Source organism: Octopus bimaculoides, chromosome 13, assembly GCF_046866305.1.
Source record: "Octopus bimaculoides isolate indiv1 chromosome 13, ASM4686630v1, whole genome shotgun sequence".
NCBI classification, from domain to species: Eukaryota; Metazoa; Mollusca; class Cephalopoda; order Octopoda; family Octopodidae; genus Octopus; species Octopus bimaculoides.
In genome coordinates, this window is record NC_142940.1 from 25,735,663 (window position 1) to 25,756,989 (window position 21,327).

General features: G+C 38.9%; 3 protein-coding genes across 6 annotated transcripts in view; 1 reads left to right on the forward strand and 2 right to left on the reverse strand.

Moving 5' to 3' along the window:
- Positions 1-10,827: 10,827 nt before the first annotated feature.
- On the reverse strand, positions 10,828-11,360 carry LOC149132843 (uncharacterized; the record flags this gene model as incomplete). The annotated part of the gene is made up of 1 exon (XM_089362069.1): positions 10,828-11,360. A coding segment is annotated over one exon (489 nt), but the record flags the coding sequence as incomplete, so codon positions are not given.
- Positions 11,361-11,449: 89 nt separating this feature from the next.
- Positions 11,450-13,139, forward strand: LOC149132844 (uncharacterized). Its single transcript, XM_089361583.1, has 2 exons — positions 11,450-11,792; positions 12,919-13,139. The coding sequence occupies exons 1-2, from the start codon at positions 11,565-11,567 to the stop codon at positions 13,003-13,005; spliced, it is 315 nt and encodes a 104-aa protein (XP_089217709.1). The 5' UTR covers positions 11,450-11,564; the 3' UTR covers positions 13,006-13,139.
- Positions 13,140-13,338: 199 nt separating this feature from the next.
- LOC106871923 (uncharacterized) overlaps positions 13,339-21,327 on the reverse strand; it is a 423,018-nt gene continuing 415,029 nt past the window's right edge. For all 4 annotated transcript variants that reach the window (XM_089361578.1, XM_089361580.1, XM_089361579.1 and 1 more), the window contains 3 exons: positions 17,819-17,924; positions 17,012-17,209; positions 13,339-13,990 (listed from right to left, as the gene is read on the reverse strand). In XM_089361578.1, the coding sequence (XP_089217704.1) occupies positions 13,818-13,990; positions 17,012-17,209; positions 17,819-17,924 (477 nt within the window). In that variant the 3' untranslated portion in view covers positions 13,339-13,817. The remainder of the gene's footprint in view (positions 13,991-17,011; positions 17,210-17,818; positions 17,925-21,327) is intronic.

The following is a 21,327-nucleotide window of genomic DNA, read 5'->3' on the forward strand; positions in this document are numbered from 1 at the left end:
GGCCTCTAAATAACTACGGATATGAATGAGTGGCCCCTGGTTATCAATGTTTACTGAATTTATCAAATAAGCTACACTTATTTGATGCAGTGGTGGGATCAATAGAGTTATTGAAGTGTGTTCTCATTTAGCCATGCTTACTAACAGATGGTCTCTGCTTAGCTATGGTTATTGTTGGGTAGCTTGTGCTTAGCTATGGTTCTTCATGTGGTGATTTATTAACTATGATCAAAGACATTCGAGGCATGAACATCATATCCCTATGACAGACATTGTATCCTGCCTTTTTTTAAGTTGACGGCATGTTAAAATTTAAGGAACAAAGAGTGAAAAAGGGTCTTTATCACAGTGCACAACTGTTACTGTTTCTCCACATTGTTGGTGGTGTACAGACTAGCTCAGTGCTGGGCACCAGGTGGCTTTCCATGCAGTGGCAAGAACTGTGAGTGTTGAAGCCTACTGCAGCAACAAACTTTGCCCTTTATATATCCAAGTGGCATTTTTAATATTTTTGGTGTTTTTTTTTCAATAGATAGTCTTTATGTGTGGTTTGTGTGCAGCATGCTGTGAGGTGAATGGTACTGTTCTGTGTTCTTTGTAGTTCACTGTAATGTGCTGGTGAGAGATTTTGGGGCCCAGCAGGAATAATCCACATCATACTAGCACTGTTAGAACGCCCTGCATCAAATGCTTTGTTTGCCCACCACTTTTGTTGTCTTTGTCAGTTAAATGTGGTACCTGTTAATATGTTTATTTGTAATTTTGGTTCCTTTATTCTGATTTCTACATGTCTTTTGGAGGTGTTGTAATGTAAGGATGTTGGCAGTCACACAACCCAAAATTGTGTGTTTGTTTATGTCTTCATAACTTAGCAGTTTGGGAAAAAGACCCATAAAATAAATACCAGGCAGAAAAAAAGTACTGGAGCCAATCCATTCAACTAAAAATTCTTCAATGTGGTGCCCCAGCATAGTCACAGTCTAATGACTGAAACGAGTAAAAGATTAAAGATCATCCCCATTTCCATGCTTGCATGGGTCAGATGAAATTCATTGATGCAGATGCCTTTCCTGTCACCAACACTCAACTGTTTCCAAACAAGCTAATATATTCCTAAGGCCAGGCATGTTTTACATGGAAGATTGGAAAAGAACACCCTCACTTTTTTGACAGTGATGCTCGTTTACAACCATCACGTAATGTCAAGACAAGAGGAAACTCACACATATACATACACACATATATAAGATAAGCTTCTTTCAGTTTCTACCAAATCTACTCACAAGGCTTTAATTAGCCCAGGATTATAGATGTTTTCCCAAGGTGCAGCATAGGACTAAACTTGAAACATTATGGTTGGGAAGCAAGCTTGTCAACCACATAGCAATGCCATTGTACTCTTATAAACAAATATATACTATCAAAGCATTGTTGTATATCTAGTTGGTCTTCCTGTTGCAAACCCTTACTTGTTTTCCGAATAAGTTTTCATTCAACCAACTCATCTTTAAAAACGCAGAGCTAGTGGATGATTTATTGACATAGGAATGTCAACAAGCATTACCGTTTGTAGTTTATCATTTTCCTTATACAGACACACCAAACATATATACACATGAACACACACACATGAACACACACACACACACACACACACACACTTTAATAATCTATTAATAATTAAACAAATGATTAAGTTACAAAGGATAAACTGTGAAAAGATTATTTAAACAAACTAATTCTACCTTAGATTTACAAAATAATATTTTAAGTTTGGAATCATTTCAAGTTTACATTCAAGTTTCAAATTAAAAGTTTAAATTTGTTACCAAATATTGTTAAATTTAGTAGCATGTCTAGTTAAAGGAGATTAATTAAAGGAGATTATGTGCTTGAGTCATAGATTCTTGAGTCATTACCCACAAGTTTGGGTTTTTCTGACTTATTAATGGATTCTTTTCTAATTTCTTCTTTCTCTTTATCCCTTTCTTCCTTCTCTCCCTCCCATTGACTTATGATAAACACTTCTGCTTTGTTCAGGTTCAACAAATATTTGTTCTTTTTCACAGGAGAGGTTGGCTCTCTTATAACATGAACTCTAACTACTTAATTTCCTTCTATTACATTTTGGTGTTTTGACTTTTTTTTTAATGAAGGCATGTTTCTTAAACTTTATTTATTAGCATTTATTTATATACTCTTTTACTTGTTTCAGTCATTTTGACTGCAGTCATGCTGGAGCACCACCTTTTAGTTGAACAAATTGACCCCAGGACTTATTCTTTATAAGACTAGTACTTATTCTATCGGTCTTTTTTACTGAACCACTAAATTACAGGGACATAAACACATCAAAATCAGTTGTCAAGTGATGGTGGGGGGACAAACACAGACACACAAATACATACATATATATATATATACAGTAATCCCTCACCATATTGTGGCTCACCCATCACGGTTTATTATTTAAGCTTACAGTGTTGTTTTGCATTTATGATAAAATAAATATATGCAAATTTAAAAATAATAAAAAATATATATAGTACAGTACTGTTTCTACATCGTGGATTTTCACCTATTGTAGGAGGTTTTGGAATGTAACACTTGCAGTAGTTGAGGGATTACTGTATATATATATATATATATATATATATATATATATATATATATATATATATATATACCGGAGTAAGCACATAAATGTGCAACAAGGTGCAAAAGAGAGTACTCAAATACCAGAGGTAGAGTAATATGCTTTATTTAAAAGCAGCAGAAATATAACAAAAAACTGTTACTCGGAGTTTCACGTTCCCATTCATCGGACAGTTTTGTTAGAAATGGGAAAGAAATTACGATGCAATCAAAACTAATATAAAATTTAAAACATGTGGATCTGTTTCATTGGTTGCTTCAAATAACGGTCTTGGGTGTGCAGTGAACAAAACAAAGGAATTCAATATAGATTCATCCTATTTTTAAAAAATCAAAGAAAACCTTAAATAGAAAAATGGGTTCAAAATAATATTGTAAATAATTATATTTGAATTAACACATTAAAATTAAATAAAATTTACGCTGCATCAATAATAAAAATAAAATTACAACAGTATATAACGCATACTAGACTATCTACTACATACATACATACATCAAAATACACAGATACATACGTACAGACAATATACGTATATAGGTATATATTTGTAAGACATAAACACATGCACGAATACGTGCATGTATGTGTGTGTGTGTGCATCCATGTACAGATGCACATGCTCACGTCAATACACACATGCATGCAAAACCATATGAGTATGTCTACACACACACACACAGAACTATATACTTGCACATGCCACCCCTTTCTACTCTCTCCCTCCCCAATAACTTGACCAATTTCCTATCTGCCACATAGACTATTTCCTGTCCTCCATGTGGTCAATTTCCTATTCACCATGTGGTATTTTCCAACTAACTGTTACCCATATACCAACATCAAACCATGTGTGACTTTCCTTGACCAATCACAGCCCATCTTACCAATCAACTTTTATCATTCAAATTCAAAATGGTTGATGGTTAGCATCATGCTTGAAGCTCAAGAGTACCAACGAATTTGAATCAAACTGTTTTGATCCATACATCTCCGCTGACATACTACGACGAAGTCTCCAAGATGCAGATATGATAGAGATTTTTATTTATTTACGGCCTCAAACATCTCATACCTTCGCGCTTTAGTCTGCCCTCTATTATTTATCTTGTTTCTCTCCATGAAATTCAATTGAATTCAGTTTTTGTCTTAAATTCATACTTATTCATTTTCTAAGCTTCCTAAATTCATGCTACGTATATATTCTATTCACCTAGATTTCATTGCACTTTTAAAAATTACGATTTATGCATTGTTGTCTCTCAAATATTTAAAATCTACAATTAAGAGCCCTATCTCCTCGCTGACGGTACCTACCCACCCCTACCCATTTTCCTTTATTCAAAAATTCTTATCGCTCCTTAAAATTATGGCTTTTAAGTGTTGATTTCTCAGCCCAAGAATTACAGCGTGATGTGCTGCTTGACTGGTCCCCCCTCTCTCTCTCTCTTTATATATATATATATATATATATATATATGATGATGATGATGATGATCTTTTCTCCTGCCATGCCTCTGTCTACCCCTCCATCCTCTCTAAATCAGTCCCTCTCTCTCTCTCTCTCGTAGTTTTTCCTTAAGGTCTTCAGGTTCTGGCTATATATAAATGAGAAATCCATTCTAAATTATTTCAATCTCTTCTCCGCTGACATACGACGAAGTCTCCAAGATGCAGATAAGATAGAGATTTTTATTTATTTACGGCCTCAAACATCTCATACCTTCGCGCTTTAGTCTGCCCTCTATTATTTATCTTGTTTCTCTCCATGAAATTCAATTGAATTCAGTTTTTGTCTTAAATTCATACTTATTCATTTTCTAAGCTTCCTAAATTCATGCTACGTATATATTCTATTCACCTAGATTTCATTGCTCTTTTAAAAATTACGATTTATGCATTGTTGTCTCTCGAATATTTAAAATCTACGATTAAGAGCCCTATCTCCTCGCTGATGGTACACCCGCCCTCCCACCCCTCCACCGGAAGTGCATTCCTCTGTCATCCTGTCATCCTCGGCTGTCTCCCGGAACCCATCTAGTGGCCTTGGCCATCCTCTCCCCTACCTTTGGGTAGCGCATTAAGTTTGAGTAATGTTTGCAGGTTGTAGGTACTGTTTTGCTTATGAATTCTTCCAATTGCAAGTTTTCTTTTCAGGTACACGGCACTGCTTTTCCCCTTCCCAGGCTACAGGCCCACACCCCCAACACCCATACTGTTAGGATTGGCACTCTCAACGTCGGCACGCTGAAAGGTAGATCTGGTGAAATTGTTGAGATGCTTGAACGGAGACGCGTAGATATGTGCTGCATCCAGGAAGTAAGATGGAGAGGAGGTTCTGCGAGGTTCCTCACAGGCAAAGAACACAGGTACAAGATTTTCTGGGCAGGGAACACTGACGGGGTCGGGGGCGTAGGAATACTTCTAGTGGAGAAATGGGTGGATAAGGTAATCGAGGTCGTTAGAGTAAGTGACAGAGTACTTAAGATCAGACTAGTGCTTCATCATAGATTAGCTACTGTCATCTCAGCCTATGCACCTCAACCGGGGCTACCAGATGGTCTGAAAGACCAATTCTATGACACCCTCTTGCAAACTACCTCGTCGACGAGTGACAAGGACCTTCTCTTTGTGGCTGGAGACTTCAACGGTCATGTCGGACGTCGTGCTGGAGGCTTCCATGGCATACATGGAGGCTATGGCTTCGGTTCCCGCAACGAGGAGGGAACCAGACTGCTGGAGTTCTGTGATGCAACCGATCTTATGGTCTGCAATACCAACTTCAGGAAACCTGCCAGTCACCTAGTCACCTACCTCTCCGGCAGACACTCTAGCCAAATCGACTACATCCTCGCCAGAAATAGGGAAAGAGGGCGGCTTATAAATGCCAAAACCTACCCTGGCGAAGAATGTACCTCACAACATAGATTAGTAGTTAGCGACTTTGGGATCAAGGCAAAATGGGTGCCCAGAATTAGACAGGCTTGGAGGAGAAGGGTGTGGAAGCTTAAAGACCCTGCAAACGGACAGAAACTTAGAGACAAGTTACTTGAAGCATTTAACGAAATAGAAGGGGATATAGCATCATACAACGTGGAAGACAATTGGAGATTTCTGCGGGACAACCTGTTGAAAGCCACCAACCAGATTTGTGGATGGTGTAAGGTCCCCTCCCGACCCAGAGTAACGTGGTGGTGGAACAAGGAGGTAGACAGGGCTATTAGACAAAAGAAACAGGCTTGGAAGGACTGGAAGAAAGGTGGTAGCAGGGAATTGTACCAATGTGCCAGAAGGGAGGCTAGGCGACAGGTTTATTTAGCCAGAGGGGAAGCAGATAAGGAAAGATTTGCCAATGTTCTGTGCCGTGAGGACCAAAAACTCGAGGTATTTCATGTTGCAAGACAGTGTAGGAGAGAGAATAGTGATGTTGTAGGAGAGAAATGTGTTCGCATGGATGATGGTACGCTTGCACTAAATGAGGATGCAAAGAAAGAGGTCTGGAGATGCCACTATGATAGATTGCTTAATAAAGAGAATGAATGGGAGAAAGAGAGCCTGCCGTATGTCGACCCAATAGAGGGACCAGCTATCCGAGTTGATAGTACCAGGGTAGATAAAGCAATTAAGAGTATGAAGACCGGGAAAGCCCCCGGCCCATCAGGAATCACTGCAGAGATGCTCAAAATATCTGGCAGTGTTGGCTATAGCCTAGTCACCCGTATTACGAACCAGGTGATACACGAAGGAGTCATACCCAATGACTGGTGTAGCAGCATCATAGTCAACTGCTACAAAGGTAAAGGTGACGCTTTAGATACAAATAATTACAGAGGCATCAAGCTGTTAGATCAGGTTATGAAAGTTACAGAGAGGGTCATAGCCCAACTAATTAGGGAGCGAATCAATTTAGATGAGATGCAGTTTGGGTTCGTGCCAGGTAAAAGCACTACTGATGCCTTATTTCTAGTGAGACAGTTGCAGGAGAAATACCTAGCTAAGGATAAACCTCTGTACCTGGCTTTCATTGACATGGAGAAAGCCTTTGACAGGGTCCCCCGATCCCTTATCTGGTGGTCAATGAGGAAACTTGAGATAGAAGAATGGTTAGTGAGAGCTGTGCGAGCCATGTACAGAGATGCTGCCAGTAAGGTGAGGGTTGGAAATGAGTACAGCAATGAATTCCGGGTAGAGGTAGGGGTCCACCAAGGTTCCGTCCTCAGCCCCCTCTTATTTATCATAGTCCTCCAGGCAATCACAGAGGAGTTCAAGACAGGTTGCCCCTGGGAGCTCCTCTATGCTGATGACCTTGCCCTAATTGCGGAGTCACTATCAGAACTAGAGAAGTTTCAGGTGTGGAAGCAAGGTCTAGAATTGAAGGGCCTTAGAGTCAACCTAGCTAAAACCAAAATCCTAATAAGTAGGAAGGTAGATAAAACACAAACCCCTTCAGGTAGATGGCCCTGCTCAGTATGTAGAAAAAGAGTAGGTAGTAACTCTATAAGATGTACCCGGTGCAAGCTATGGACACATAAGAGGTGCAGCAACATCAAAGGCAGGTTAACTAGCAAGTTAGTTTTTGTTTGTGGCAGATGTTCAGATGCAATAAAGACTGTAAACAAACAGGAAACAACTTCTATCTCATTCCAGAGTGAAAAACTAGAGGTAGTCGATAGCTTCCGCTATCTGGGCGACCAAGTTAGTAGTGGGGGTGTGTGCGCTGAAAGTGTAGCTGCTAGAATAAGAATAGCCTGGGCAAAGTTTAGAGAGCTCTTACCCCCGCTGGCGACAAAGGGACTCTCACTCAGAGTAAAAGGCAGACTGTATGACGCATGCGTACGAACAGCCATGCTACATGGCAGTGAAACATGGGCTGTAACTGCTGAGGACATACGTAAGCTCGCAAGGAATGAAGCCAGTATGCTCCGTTGGATGTGTAATGTCAATGTGAATACCCGTCAGAGTGTAAGTATCTTGAGAGAAAAGCTGAACATTAGAAGCATCAGTTGTGGTGTGCAAGAGAGACGATTGCGCTGGTATGGACATGTGGTGAGAATGGATGAGGATAGCTGCGTGAAAAAGTGCCACACCCTAACAGTTGAGGGAACCCGTGGAAGAGGTAGGCCCAGGAAGACCTGGGCTGAGGTGGTGAGGCAAGACCTTCGTACATTGGGCCTCACCGAGGCGATGACTACTGACCGAGACCTTTGGAAATGTGCTGTGCGTGAGAAGACCCGGCAAGCCAAGTAAGATCGTTGCCAGTGCCCCTGGACTGGTTCTTGTGCGGGTGGCACATGAGATGCACCATTTTGAGCGTGGCCGCTGCCAGTACCGCCTGACTGGCTCCCGTAGGATTTTCGAGCGAGATCGTTGCCAGTGCCCCTGGACTGGCTTGTGCGGGTGGCACATAAAAGACACCATTTCGAGCGTGGCCGTTTTCGTGCGGGTGACACGTAAAAGCACCCACTACACTCTCTGAGTGGTTGGCGTTAGGAAGGGCATCCAGCTGTAGAAACTCTGCCAAATTAGACTGGAGCCTGGTGTTGCCATCTGGTTTCACCAGTCCTCAGTCAAATCGTCCAACCCATGCTAGCATGGAAAGCGGACGTTAAACGATGATGATGATGATGATGATATATGTACGACGGACTTCTTTCAGTTTCTGTCTACCAAATCCACTCACAAGGCTTTAGTCAGCCTGAAGCTATAGTAGAAGACACTTGTCCAAGGTGCCATGCAGTAAGACTGAACCTGGAACCATGTGGTTGGGAATCAAGCTTCTTATCACACAGCCACTCGTTTTATTTTTTTATCTTTCTTCTATCAGTCTTAGTCATTTAACTGTGGTTATACTGGGACACCACCCTGAAGAACCCCCAGCTAAATGAATCAACCTCAATACCTTTTTTTTTTAAAGACTGGTACTTATTTTATCAATCTCTTCGCTGCTGAACCACTAAGTCATGAGAATGCAAACAACACTGACCATCAGGCAGTGGTGAGGGACAAACACAGATACAACGACACACACATATGTGATGGACTTCTTTCAGTTTCCATCTACCAAATCCACTCAAGGATTTGGTTGGCCAGAGGACACTTGCCCAAGGTACCATGTAGTGAGGCTTCTTATTTGCTTTTCATTTGATGTGTTAGTGTTAATTATTTATATATTTGTGATTTGTTTTCTGAGGATTAGTATGTTTGTATATTTCCAAATAGCATTAGACTACATTTTTTTGATACTGTTTGATATCATTAGAAGTAGTGACCCTGCCTTTAGTTGTAGAAATTACAATGATATCCAATTGACAGCTGATGAGGGATGCACCTCAGTTATGTTAAACATGCTTTGTATTTTCTAATTAATGTCTCTGCTCATTGTTACTGTCCTGTTTGATTTATTATTCTTACTTAGATTAGTGAAAGTCTTTATTTCTTATTTTTTTATTGCTCTTGGTATTAGAATTAGAGGTTAGGAAATTTTATATGGATACTCATCCATCTATCCATTCATGAGTTTGATTGCTAGACCAAGTAACACATTATATCCCTGAGTATAGCACTTCATTTCACTTAGGTCCAAACTCTTGAGCTAAAAATGAGTACCAGGTCAGAGATGGTGCGGCTCTTTATTTCTCCAGCCGTTCCACCCTTGGTGTTCCAATGGATCAAAAGTGGAAGGGTTGCGAGAGAGAGAGTCTATGTCTAGCTGTGACTGCAGAGATACCTAAAACAATTGGTGAAGGCATGGTTCAGGCTACCAAGTTATGCTTGTAAGTGATGTCAATGGCTTTATACATCTTTTATCTTTTACTTGTTTCAGTCATTTGACAGTAGCCATGCTGGTGCACTACCTTGAAATCAACTCCAGGACTTATTAGTCTATTGACAAAATTCCATCTGGAAACATGTAACTCTTCTTCAAATATACTCAAGTCCTGATGATATTCTACCCAATATTATTCAAAATGCTATCTTTTTCTCGTCAATGGATTTATTCCAATTTTTTAAATTTTCAATTTACATATTGGACTGAATTGAAATGTACATAGGTTTGGTATTTTTGGTAGTATGTTAATAAATTAGTTTTACATCGTCTCCAACTCTCCATTCTTCTTATTTAATCATATTTATACATATTGTAATCCCATACATATCAAAGAGAATTTTCCTCAACGTTATTGGAGATTAAACCAGTAAAATTTTGGATGTAGTAATCCCGTATGAGGGCAAGATATCCTCGCATTGACTATATACACACACACACACACACACATATATATATATATATATATATGACAAGCTTCTTTCAGTTTCGGTTTACCAAATCCACTCACAAGGCTTTGGTTGGTCTGATGCTTTAGTAGAAGACATTTGCCCAAGGTGCCAAGCCATGGGACTGAACCTGGAACCATCTGGCTGAGAACCAAACTTCTTACCTTATAGTTACACCTGTTTCTATATAAAGAAAATATATTTTTAAAGTCGTTAAATATTTAAAAGAATTATACAAAACAGAAAATGTCACAAACTTTCCAGAAAGAAATTTTCATATAGTGTGTATTTTGTGTGTAAGCACTTTCATTCATGTATTGTGGTATGACGTCAGTGTCTGGGGAGGCTGACCGGAAGGGCGAGTCGACCGGAAGAGGAAACAGGGCAGAGGGAGCCTCGATCGGCGTTCGTGCCCTTTTCGAACGGGGCTGCGGTCAGGACAAGACGTGTTAAGCGACGGTCTAGGTTTGGAAGAAGCAGCTGCTATACCTGGTGTACCTTGGGTCGGGGCAAGCTTCAAGGATCGGATACCGCAAGACGGACTCGCAGTCGAGGTAAGGCGATTACATCTCGTACGCACACACCACAAGCTATTTCGGCACCACGTGCAGAAATTCGCCGCGATGGCAGCCACCAAGATTAGGATCGCCAGCGATGTGATCAGGCCTTTTAATGGCGAAGGAGATGTGATGGCTTGGATACGAAAAATTAAGCTCGTTGCCAAGCTGCAAGGAATAAGCGATGTGGCGAGTCTCATGGCTCTGTACTTGGAAGGGAGCGCCCTGACCCTCTACCTAGAAATGGACGAGGAAGAAAGATTGAGTGCAGAGAACGTCGAACGGAGGCTGAGAGAGGCATATACGGAGAGCGAGTACGCTGCCTTCGTAAAACTAGGAACGATTAGATGGGGGGGGGGGGAGAACGAGTAGATGTAATCGCCTTACCTCAGTTTTCCTTGTATTACATCATTCTCACAGGATTCGATACGTATATGTTTAGAAATACTTTCGGCGGAGTTTTCCATCTCGGAACCACTCAATGTATCTGAGTGATAATTAACAGTTTTTTCTATTCGATGCAACTGCTTTTGTTTGAAGTTTTTGGACAATGTTTTAATGATTAACTGGCTTTCGTTATTTACTAGTTTAATATGAAATACAAATAATATTCCACGAAAACTTGGATCAAACCTCACTGGACTTTTGTGGGGAACAGATGACTTCCTCCGGTTCACTTTAACATCTGATGTTGGAGGAGAAGGTGAAGAATAGATCGAAGTCGGGGAAGAAGGAAGGTTGAAGGTGGGACTTGTAAACAACAAAGGGGAAGCCTGTTGTTCCTCCAAACGGTCCTGAGAAGGTCGTGGTATGCCTTTCGCCTCCTTTAATCGCTTGACATACGAAAAGCGGTCGGAAAATAGATGCGTTGAAATTCTAACAATGTCTGTGGATGGAATGCCGCGTCACGTGCTGGATCTGCGCAGGATTGCCACTTCGTCGGATGAAGATTGCGATGGAAACGAGCCACCTAGCTTGAGAAGATCTCAACGTGTAGGGCGCCCGCCCGGTTGGATGGCGGACTTCGAATTGGAGTAGGGGTGAACGTGATCTTTAAGATCAGGGTGGCGTGTGGTATGACGTCAGTGTCTGGGGAGGCTGACCGGAAGGGGAAACAGGGCAGAGGGAGCCTCGATCGGCGTTCGTGCCCTTTTCGAACGGGGCTGCGGTCAGGTCAAGACGTGTTAAGCGACGGTCTAGGTTTGGGAGAAGCAGCTGCTATACCTGGTGTACCTTGGGTCGGGGCAAGCTTCAAGGATCGGATACCGCAAGACGGACTCGCAGTCGAGGAAAGGAAAACCGAGGTAAGGCGATTACATCTACTCGTACGCACACACCACGTGTATTTAAAAAGTTGAACAATATTTACACACAAAATACAAACTAAATGAAAACTTTGTTCCCAAAGGTTTTCGACATTCTGCTTTTTAAATATATATATATATTTGAATACTTTATAACCTTTAAAAGCATTTTCTTTAAACAGTTTGATTATATCAAGCAGTTTATTCAAAAACTTTTAACTATTGGTGACACATAAAAGGTACCTGTATTGGTGGTGGTGGAAGCTGAAAGAAGCCCACTGTGTGTGTTGATACCCACTGTTGACAACCACTTTGGGGTGTTTCTGTCCCCATAACTTAGCAGTTTGGCAAAGTCAACCAATAAAATAAGTACCAAGCTGAAAAAAAGAAGTACTGGGGTTGATTCATTCAAGTAAAATTCTTTGAGGCAGTGTCTCAACATGGCCGTCTGAAACAAGTATTTTTCTAAGTTGATATACACTAGGTCCAAATCTGGATTACGTAGCTGTAAACAGAGTTTCTTAAACAGCCGTGCCTGCATCATTTAACCCTTTAGCATTCAGATTATTCTGTCAAATGTAATGCTTATTTATTCACTTTATTTTTAGAATGATATTGTATGGAACATGTGACAGGTTGAATCTAGCCAGCTTGAACACACATGTAGAATATTTGGGCCAGTTTAAATATATAAGGGTTAAATATAAATATATTTGTTTATGATGGGAAAGTAAATTCACTAAAGGAACATTGTGAAGATAGAATAAAAACAACACATTTCTTGATACTATCACAGATATTCATGTGATTACATATATAACCTTTACTTTTTTTTTATTCACCAGTTTTAGTGCACATTGGGTATTCCTGTAAATTTACTGACTTTTGATTTGGGATTTTGAATCCTAAATCCTATTACACATGGTCTCCATTTCACAAATACCATTGCATGGAAGGATATGAATTTATAATTTCCATTATTTTAATATCATATATCTTTTGTCTCTTTTTTTCAGTCACATGTCCACATGAATACACACACACACAGTCATGCACATTTTCCCTATTTTGTCATGTATGATATGATTTTACAAGTTAGGCCAATTTCTTTCTTTTTTTTTTACAGCTGGAGATCATTTTTACTGCTAGCCATTTAATTATGAGACAGTTGGGTTGTACCTTATTGTCAACAAGAGAGATGGCAGCCTACTGAATAATATTTCCTTTCCATGTAAGAAGATAAAAGCTGTGTCCAGTAATCCAATACATTAACCTCACAACCAGTTCCACCCATCATGCAATTCTTGACATGACACCAATCAGATGACACATTTCTGCAGAACTGCAAAGCCATTTTTATTTTTCTGAAGTATTGTGATATCTCCCCATGACTGTAAACATTGATATTTTCCCTGGAACCAATGTCTAACTTTCAACACCTTCTGAATGATAATTCCACAGCAATCAGATGAGTTAATCTCACAACAGCCAAATAAGAAATATAAAACTCATTGAACACACACAAAAAAAACATAACTACATTATGTTTAATTTTAAATGCAATTTATTCTCTTTTGTTCAGTTACCACTACATAGCCATAAGTTACTGCTACACTACCACTGGTTACTGCTATATACAAAGCACCAATATAATCATTCCTTTAATAGAATACTGCAACATAATAACAACCAGATAGTGTTTCATTCAAGAGAAGATAAACAGATGTGGTTGTAGCAGGAGATAAGTGTGTAGTAGTTATGGGGGATAGTTATAATAATAATAATAGGTAGAGGTGGGTAGTTGAAGCAGTAGTTAGGGTGGTAGAGTGGAATAATTATAACAGTAATTGTGACAGCAGTGTAGGGTAATTATAAAAATGGTTGTGGAGGGTAGAGTGGTTTAGTTACATAAGTGGTTGTTAGGAGTAGTTATAATAGGGATTATGGTATAGTCGTAGCTATAGTGGTTATGGGATAGTTATAATAGAAGTTAAGTAGACATAGTAACAGGCCTTAAGAATTCTTTTATTGAGAAATGCTAACACAGTGTCTTTGATTCTTTGCTCCTGCAGCAAGTGTAGTTTTTCCAACAGGACATGGTTTGCAGAAAGTCTTCTCCCATTTGTTCTGGAAGGTCCCTATTGCACATGGCTCACAAACAGTGGCAGTTCGCCGGAAACTTCCTGGCTTACACATATCTGTCAGAAATTGAAAGAATATTTAATCAATACATACAGAATCAACATAGGAAATATGGTCAACATAATAAAACATTAAGTAAACTCATAATAATTGCAGATAATGAACATAATAAATGTAAACAAATATTGATAATTAGATATAGATATTTAACATTTGTTGACCAAATCAGCATAATAAATAATCAACATCATAATGTATTTTATAAACTACATTATAAATCTTAAACTTGGTGGTAGCACTCTGTTCTGCAGTATACAGTCACTGATACTCTATTCCACTATAAATATGGTGTATCAGGGAACATATTGTAGATGTACAGCGAAAGATTTCAGTTGTAATTGTAATAAATATATACCATTACAAAATTTGAAGAAGTGAATATAACTGTACATGTGTATTTCAAACTGATATCCTGACTCTCCACTAATGCAATTATAAATGACATTTGTCCACTAAAGCAGAAGTGAATTATAATGTATATATAATATAAAAATATATAATTCTTAAAATGTATATAAAAAATTTTTAAATGTTACATTATTATATATATATATATATATTTATATATATTGGTAATAAATAGATATAAATACATAAAAATGATTTATAGTAATAATGATAATTGTTGTCATCATCATCAACATGATACAAGGCCAGCAATTTTGAATCATCATCATCATCATTTAATACTCGTTTTCCCTGCTGGCATGGGTTGGACAGTTCAATTGCAAACTGGTAAGCTGGGGAGTTGCACCAGGTTCCAATCAGATTTGACATGGTTTCTACATTTGCACGAGAGCCTAGTTTTTTATATCTTTTACCTATTTCAGTCATTTGACTGCAGCCATGTCGGGGCACAACTTTGAAGGGTTTTAGTCAAACAAATAGACGCCAGGACTTTTATTTTGAAAGCCTGATACTTATTCTATCAATCTCTTTTGTCAAACCACTAAGTTATGGGGACATAAACACACCAACACCAGTTTTCAAGCAGTGGTGGGGGACATACGATGATGCAAAGACACACACACACACATAGAGATATATATATATATACATAAATATATATATATATATATATATATATAGTTAAAAAAAACAACAAAGTGAGGACGTGATATGGATAGTATTATTGGACGCTCAGGAAAGGAAAGAGAGAGTGTATGACGTTTCGGGCGTAGCCCTTCGTCGGAAAGATGGAAAGTTCGGAGAATGGAAGAACGGAGAAAGAGGAAAATGGTACCGATGCCCACGAGGTCACTTATCAACACATCCACTCCATTTCTAGAGTTGTTAAGTCAGAAGGTTGCAATTGGCTATACAAATGGTGGTGCTGACCGAGATGGTGGCAGTGGTCAAAGTGGTTGTTGATCATTGTTGATCCCCAATTCATGATCTCAAATGAAACACAAAATAGTCTATACATACATACGCACACATATACACACACACAACAGACTACTTTCAGTTTCCATATACCAAATCCACTCACAAGGCTTTAGTTGGCCCAAGGCTATAGTAGAAGACACTTGCCCATGGTGCCATGCAATAGGACTGAACTTGGAATCATGTGGATGGGAAGCAAGTTTCTTACCACACAGCCACTCAACTCCAGTACTTCACAAGTACTTTATTTTATCAACCTCAAAAGGATGAAAATTGATCTTGGCAGGATTTTAACTCAGAGTATAAAGACCCAGAACAAACACTGATGTTCTGGTAATTTTGCCATTTCAAACAATCCTTTCTATTATGAGCACAAGGCCTGAAATTTTGTGGGGAGGGGCGACTTGATTACATCGACCCCAGTGCTCAAATGATAGTCATTTTTATCAACCCCAAAAGAATGAAAGGTAAAGTCAACCTTAGTGGAACTTGAACTCAGAACATAATGACATGAGATACTGCTAAGCATTTTGTCAGGCATGATAATAATTCTTTCTACTGTAGACACAAAGCAAGAAATTTTGAGGGAGGGGTAAGTCGATCACACTGACTCAAGTACTTGACTGGTACTTAATTCATTGACCCCAAAAGGATGAAAGGCAAAGTTAAGTTGACCTTGACAGAATTTGAACTCAGTCGACTTCAGTGGAATTTTAAAGACACGAAATGCTATTAAACATCTTGCCCAGAGTGCTAACGATTCTGCCAGCTCACAGTGTTAATAATAATAATAATAATAATAATAACAATAAATGCATGTAAAGCATGAGCAAAAATGAGTGAATGATGAAGCCTGTACACAAGCAAAGATCTTATTGATAGCAAGGACATTTCTCAAGAGTTGAAAGATTAATAGTGTGTGAAGTAGGAAAACAAGATTTTGGTAGTTCCAACTGTAAGGAAAGAACACTGATGATAACTCAAACAGGAAAGAAACTTGATATAATAAAGTATTTATTAATGTTTCTGTTATATTTGAGAAATTTTGATTGAGTCGGAGAGGTTGCTCTTTTTAAAGATGGAATACATGGTAGCATACTTTTAAAAGTTGAGATAAATCTCTGTTGAGCGAAAGACCGAAAAGCTAGGTCTTGAGGAGTGCATTGTCTGAGGGTAATGGTAGAAACATTATCATGACCAGTATCTTATTTGTTAATGATGATCAGAGATGTGTACATTTTGGTGAGACAAGTAGATTACAAAAGTACAGCTTTGGGAAACAAATTGTTGTCTGAGTAGGCTTTGGGGCTGGATGTAAAATGAAGAACATCAAATTCCAAACCAGCAGAAGTGGGGCCAACACCATCACCACTACTTCTGTCATCAGCATCGTACTCCCCCCCACTCTTCCATCATCATCATCATCATCACTGTCGTCGTTGTCACCACTACCAACAACAACGTTTTATGCCCACTTTTCCATGTTAACGGGTTGAATGGTGTTTTATTGCTGCATGCTCTTCTTACTGTCAACTGTTTTACTCACCTTTCACAACATATGGTGTGTCTATTCTAAAACTGGGATACACATAGCATAAAGCAGTAATAGAAAAAAGAAGAAAAGCATTTACCTATGCAATGCGTAAGTTGAATAGGTGGAATATTCCACTTGTTTGAGTTAGGAGGACATTGGAATACAAATTTGGTATGATTGTGTGGAAAACGGAAATATGAATTACATCCTGCTGTGCATGTTTGTGCATCATCATCAGTGTAACTGCAACGTAGGTAACCATTTTGTGGTTTGACTAATTCTGGACATCTTCCATCTGGTAAAGCAACAAAAAAGCATTAATATTTATAATAACTTATGAGCTAAATATAATCCATGGTAAAACACATGACTCTAGCTAACTTTGTCCACTTAATTTTCATAGGTCTCATGGATAGTTACACACTACATTATAGAACGAAAGAGGCTGTAATTAAAGCGTATGTCGAATCTGCGGTGCTGGAGTCATAAGAAATTGATGCAAAGTTGATTCAATATATTGATCCTAGAAATATCTATGCATGTATTTGTCTGCAGAATAAGCAATTTTGTTGGCTCAGAGAGAGAGGGAGTAAGAAAGAGAGAGATGGTTCAAATAGTCACTCTAATGAAAATAATCTGTAAACAGATGACTATACAATAACTATTAATGAACAAATATCAATGTAGATTCTTAAACTTAAATTTTACGAAAGCTATTTAACTGTAATGTTCAAAGTCTTCTGAGATTAAACCATGGCAGAATGTCTATGAAGATAATCCAAAGTTATAAGAACTCCTATGATGATTTTAAGACATAAAAGTGTAGCACCTCTAGATAGTTATAGAAAACTAAAAGGATGGATGTGATAGGTACAAACCATAACAGTAGATTAAATTAACTTACGTTTTATGTCCACCATAAATATACACCTTGCAAAGTTATTTTCACTATCTCGACCTGTGTAAATGACTTGGTTCATTCCAAAATCCATTTCACTTTCTTCTGGGACCTAAATGAAATGAAATAGAAATTTTAATTTTAATTTCAAGAAAATCATTGTTCATGTCAATATATATATATATATATATATATATGTAGTAGGCACAAGTGTGGTTGTATGGTATGTAGTTTGCCTCCCAGCCACATGGTTCTGGGTTAACCCCCCCCCCCCCCCCCACTGTGTGGAACCTTGGGTAAATATCGTCTATTGTAGCCTTGTGAGTGGATTTGGTAGACATAAACTGTCTATATATGTGTGTGTCTTTGTGTCTGTGTTTGTCCCTCACCACAATTTGACAACCAGTGTTGATGTGCTTATGTCCCCATAACTTAGCAGCCTGCAGAAGAAATCGATAGAATAAGTACCAGAAAATAAATACTGGAGGTCAATTAGTCTGACTAAAATTCCTCAAGGCAGTGCTCCAGCATGGCCATAATCTAATGACTGAAGATAAAAGATACATATAAGTGGAGATCATCATTGTTTTAACATCCACTTTTCCATGCTCACATGGACTGGACAGAATTTGTTGAAGTACATTTTCTACAGCCTGTAGCCCTTCCTGTTTCCAAGTAAGGCAATATTTCCACATAGCTGGACATACTTTCATGAAAGTTTGGAAATGAAGGACACTGCTTGTGTTTACAAGGAGACACTAACTTAAACGCAGACATACAGAAATATGTATGCATATATATATATATATGTATGTATTTATATATATGTGTGTGTGTGTGTATATATATATATGATGGACTTCTTTTGTCTATCAATCAAATCCACCGGGTTATAGTAGAAGACCCATGCCCATATACTCTTTTACTCGTTTCAGTCATTTGACTGCGGCCATGCTGGAGCACCACCTTTAGTCAAGCAAATCAACCCTAGAGCTTATTCTTTGTAAGCCTAGTACTTTTTCTATTGGGTTTCTTTTACTGAACCGCTAAGTTAGGGGGACATAAACACAGCAGCATCGGTTGCCAAGCGATGCTGGCGGGGACATACATATACAACAGGCTTCTTGCAGTTTCCATCTACCAAATCCATTCACAAAGCTTTGGTCAGCCTGAAGCTATAGTAGAAGACACTTGGCCAAGGTGCTATGCAGTGGGACTGAACCCAGGACCATGTGGTTGGTAAGCGAGCTACTTACCACACAACCACTCATATATATATATAAGAAAATAAAACGAATGGTTTATATCTGGTATCTTCCATGTTCCATCTCTCATTCATCATATATATATATATATATATATAGAGAGAGAGAGAAAGACAGATTGAGAGAGTTTAAAAGTAAATGCAATGCAAATTTGAAACCAGAAGAAAAACAGAGCAACAGTTTGCCCTTTATCTTATATTTCATTAGTTTGGAAGTGAACAGATGTTCATCAGTTTATCTTTTGTATTGATGTGAGAGTGAGGTTGTGACAGGCTGGCCTTGTTACAGCAACCAATCTACTCTACATAACTGTTTTTAAGGGATGAGTTCATTTTACTAATGAAGATGTGGTGCTTCCTACACTGGAAGCCCCATCTAAAAACAATATATCCACATCTAGGGAAATCTAAAGGAGCAAAGCTTCCGCACAAATTATAGATGGATATCTATTATCTAATGGAATCTTTTGGAGTAGCTTGAAGTTAATGGTTATATTTACTGCCTCATCAATCATAAGTATACATGGTATACATTAAAAAAGGATGATGATGCAATCCTTCTAATACAAGAGGATCTCCATCCAGGGTCCCAACCATCCTAAATCTCACTGAACACCAAGGGCAAGTGTCCTCTCCAAATGTCGTTCTCTAACTTACAGGCTTATACTCAGTCTTTCATTCACTTTCACCCCTTTTTCAATAAATTCACTCATGGACGGTACTTCCCTCTCCAACCTTACTTCATTTACAAGTGAAACTAGAAAAAGTTTATGAAAGACTGACCAAAGAAGAGAATGTCCTCAAACCTTTCAACCACAACACAACCTCATTTGCTGTAGTCACCAGTCAGAGGGAAACCAACTTCCCTGCTTAAGCCTTGGCAATCCTCATGATAAACTCAGGTGACAGCTACATCCATCTGATATGTAACAACAATAATGTTCAGACACTAAATGACTGCATACAACATAGTTTTGTCACTCTGTACACATCACAGATAAGGGCTATCTGAAAGCACTTACATGCCTGCAGAGCAGGGCTGGTCCTAGAGTTGCTCGTGCCCCAGGAAAGCTGCACTTTGGTGTGTACAAGCTGATGGTTGTGGAAATTCCCTTGTCTTTGTCATGCCCTCCTTGGTTCCCCCTAGCACAAGGTGCCCCGGGCAACTACCCAAGTTGCTGGTACCTTGAGCTGGCTTAGCCACAGAGTTTCTCAAACATGTTGTCCTTGGTAGCACTGCCAAGCTAAGGATTTTAAAAAGTTGTCCATAGCCATCCCCTACTTGGAAGTCTTCTGAAACAGACCAGTCACCTTGTTTCTAATGCCATCCAGAACTTCTCTGAAGACATCATTGCTTTCTCCTCTACTAATTCTCTTTAGGTTGCAAGAGTGGACCTTACAACAATCTCATTGCTTGACTGGGGATTGATGACGTTCTATATGCCAAGTGCCTTTTCTTCATCTAAACTTCACCCAAGACTGTAACTCTATAAAAGAAAGTCATACTTCATGCATGGCTGTGAGGTAAGAAACTTGCTTCCCAACCAGATGGTTCTGGGTTCAATTCCACTGAGTGGCACCTTGGGCAAATGTCTTCTACTATAACCTCAGGCCAACCAAAGTCTTGTGAGAGGATTTGGTAGATGGAAACTGAAAGAAGCCCCATCGTATATGTTTGTGTTTGTTGCATCATTGCTTGGCAACTGGTGATGGTGTGTTTACATCTCTGTAACTTAACAGTTTGGCAAAGAGACCAATAGGATAAGTACTAGGCTTAAAAAATAAGTCCTGGGGTTGAATTGTTTGACGAAAACACTTCAAGGTTGTGCTCTAGCATGGCCACAGTCAAATGACTGAAACAAAAGAAAGAATAAAAGAATGCTCAGCATCCAGTAACCTTTGGTGATGGTGAAGCTTGCATATGTCTGTATCAGCACCTATAGTATGCCTAACATACTATACTTGCCACACAGATAGTACTGGCAGTTAATGAACCTCACCTGTTCTATGAAACATATTTCTTTCACAAGAAGCTAAAGGTCAGACATTCCAGCCTGAAACCTTGAACAAGGTATGGTAGTCAAGCAATAAATGATAATGATAGAGATGATGTGGGCATTTGCCATCTCAATCTGACCTTTCAAAGATAGCTTCCTCTCTGCTCATTTCTGGGTAAAACTGGCCCACCTGTACATTGCTTCATCCCAGTTCTGATACACCTGGAGATTGGGATCAAATCAAATCTCAAGCA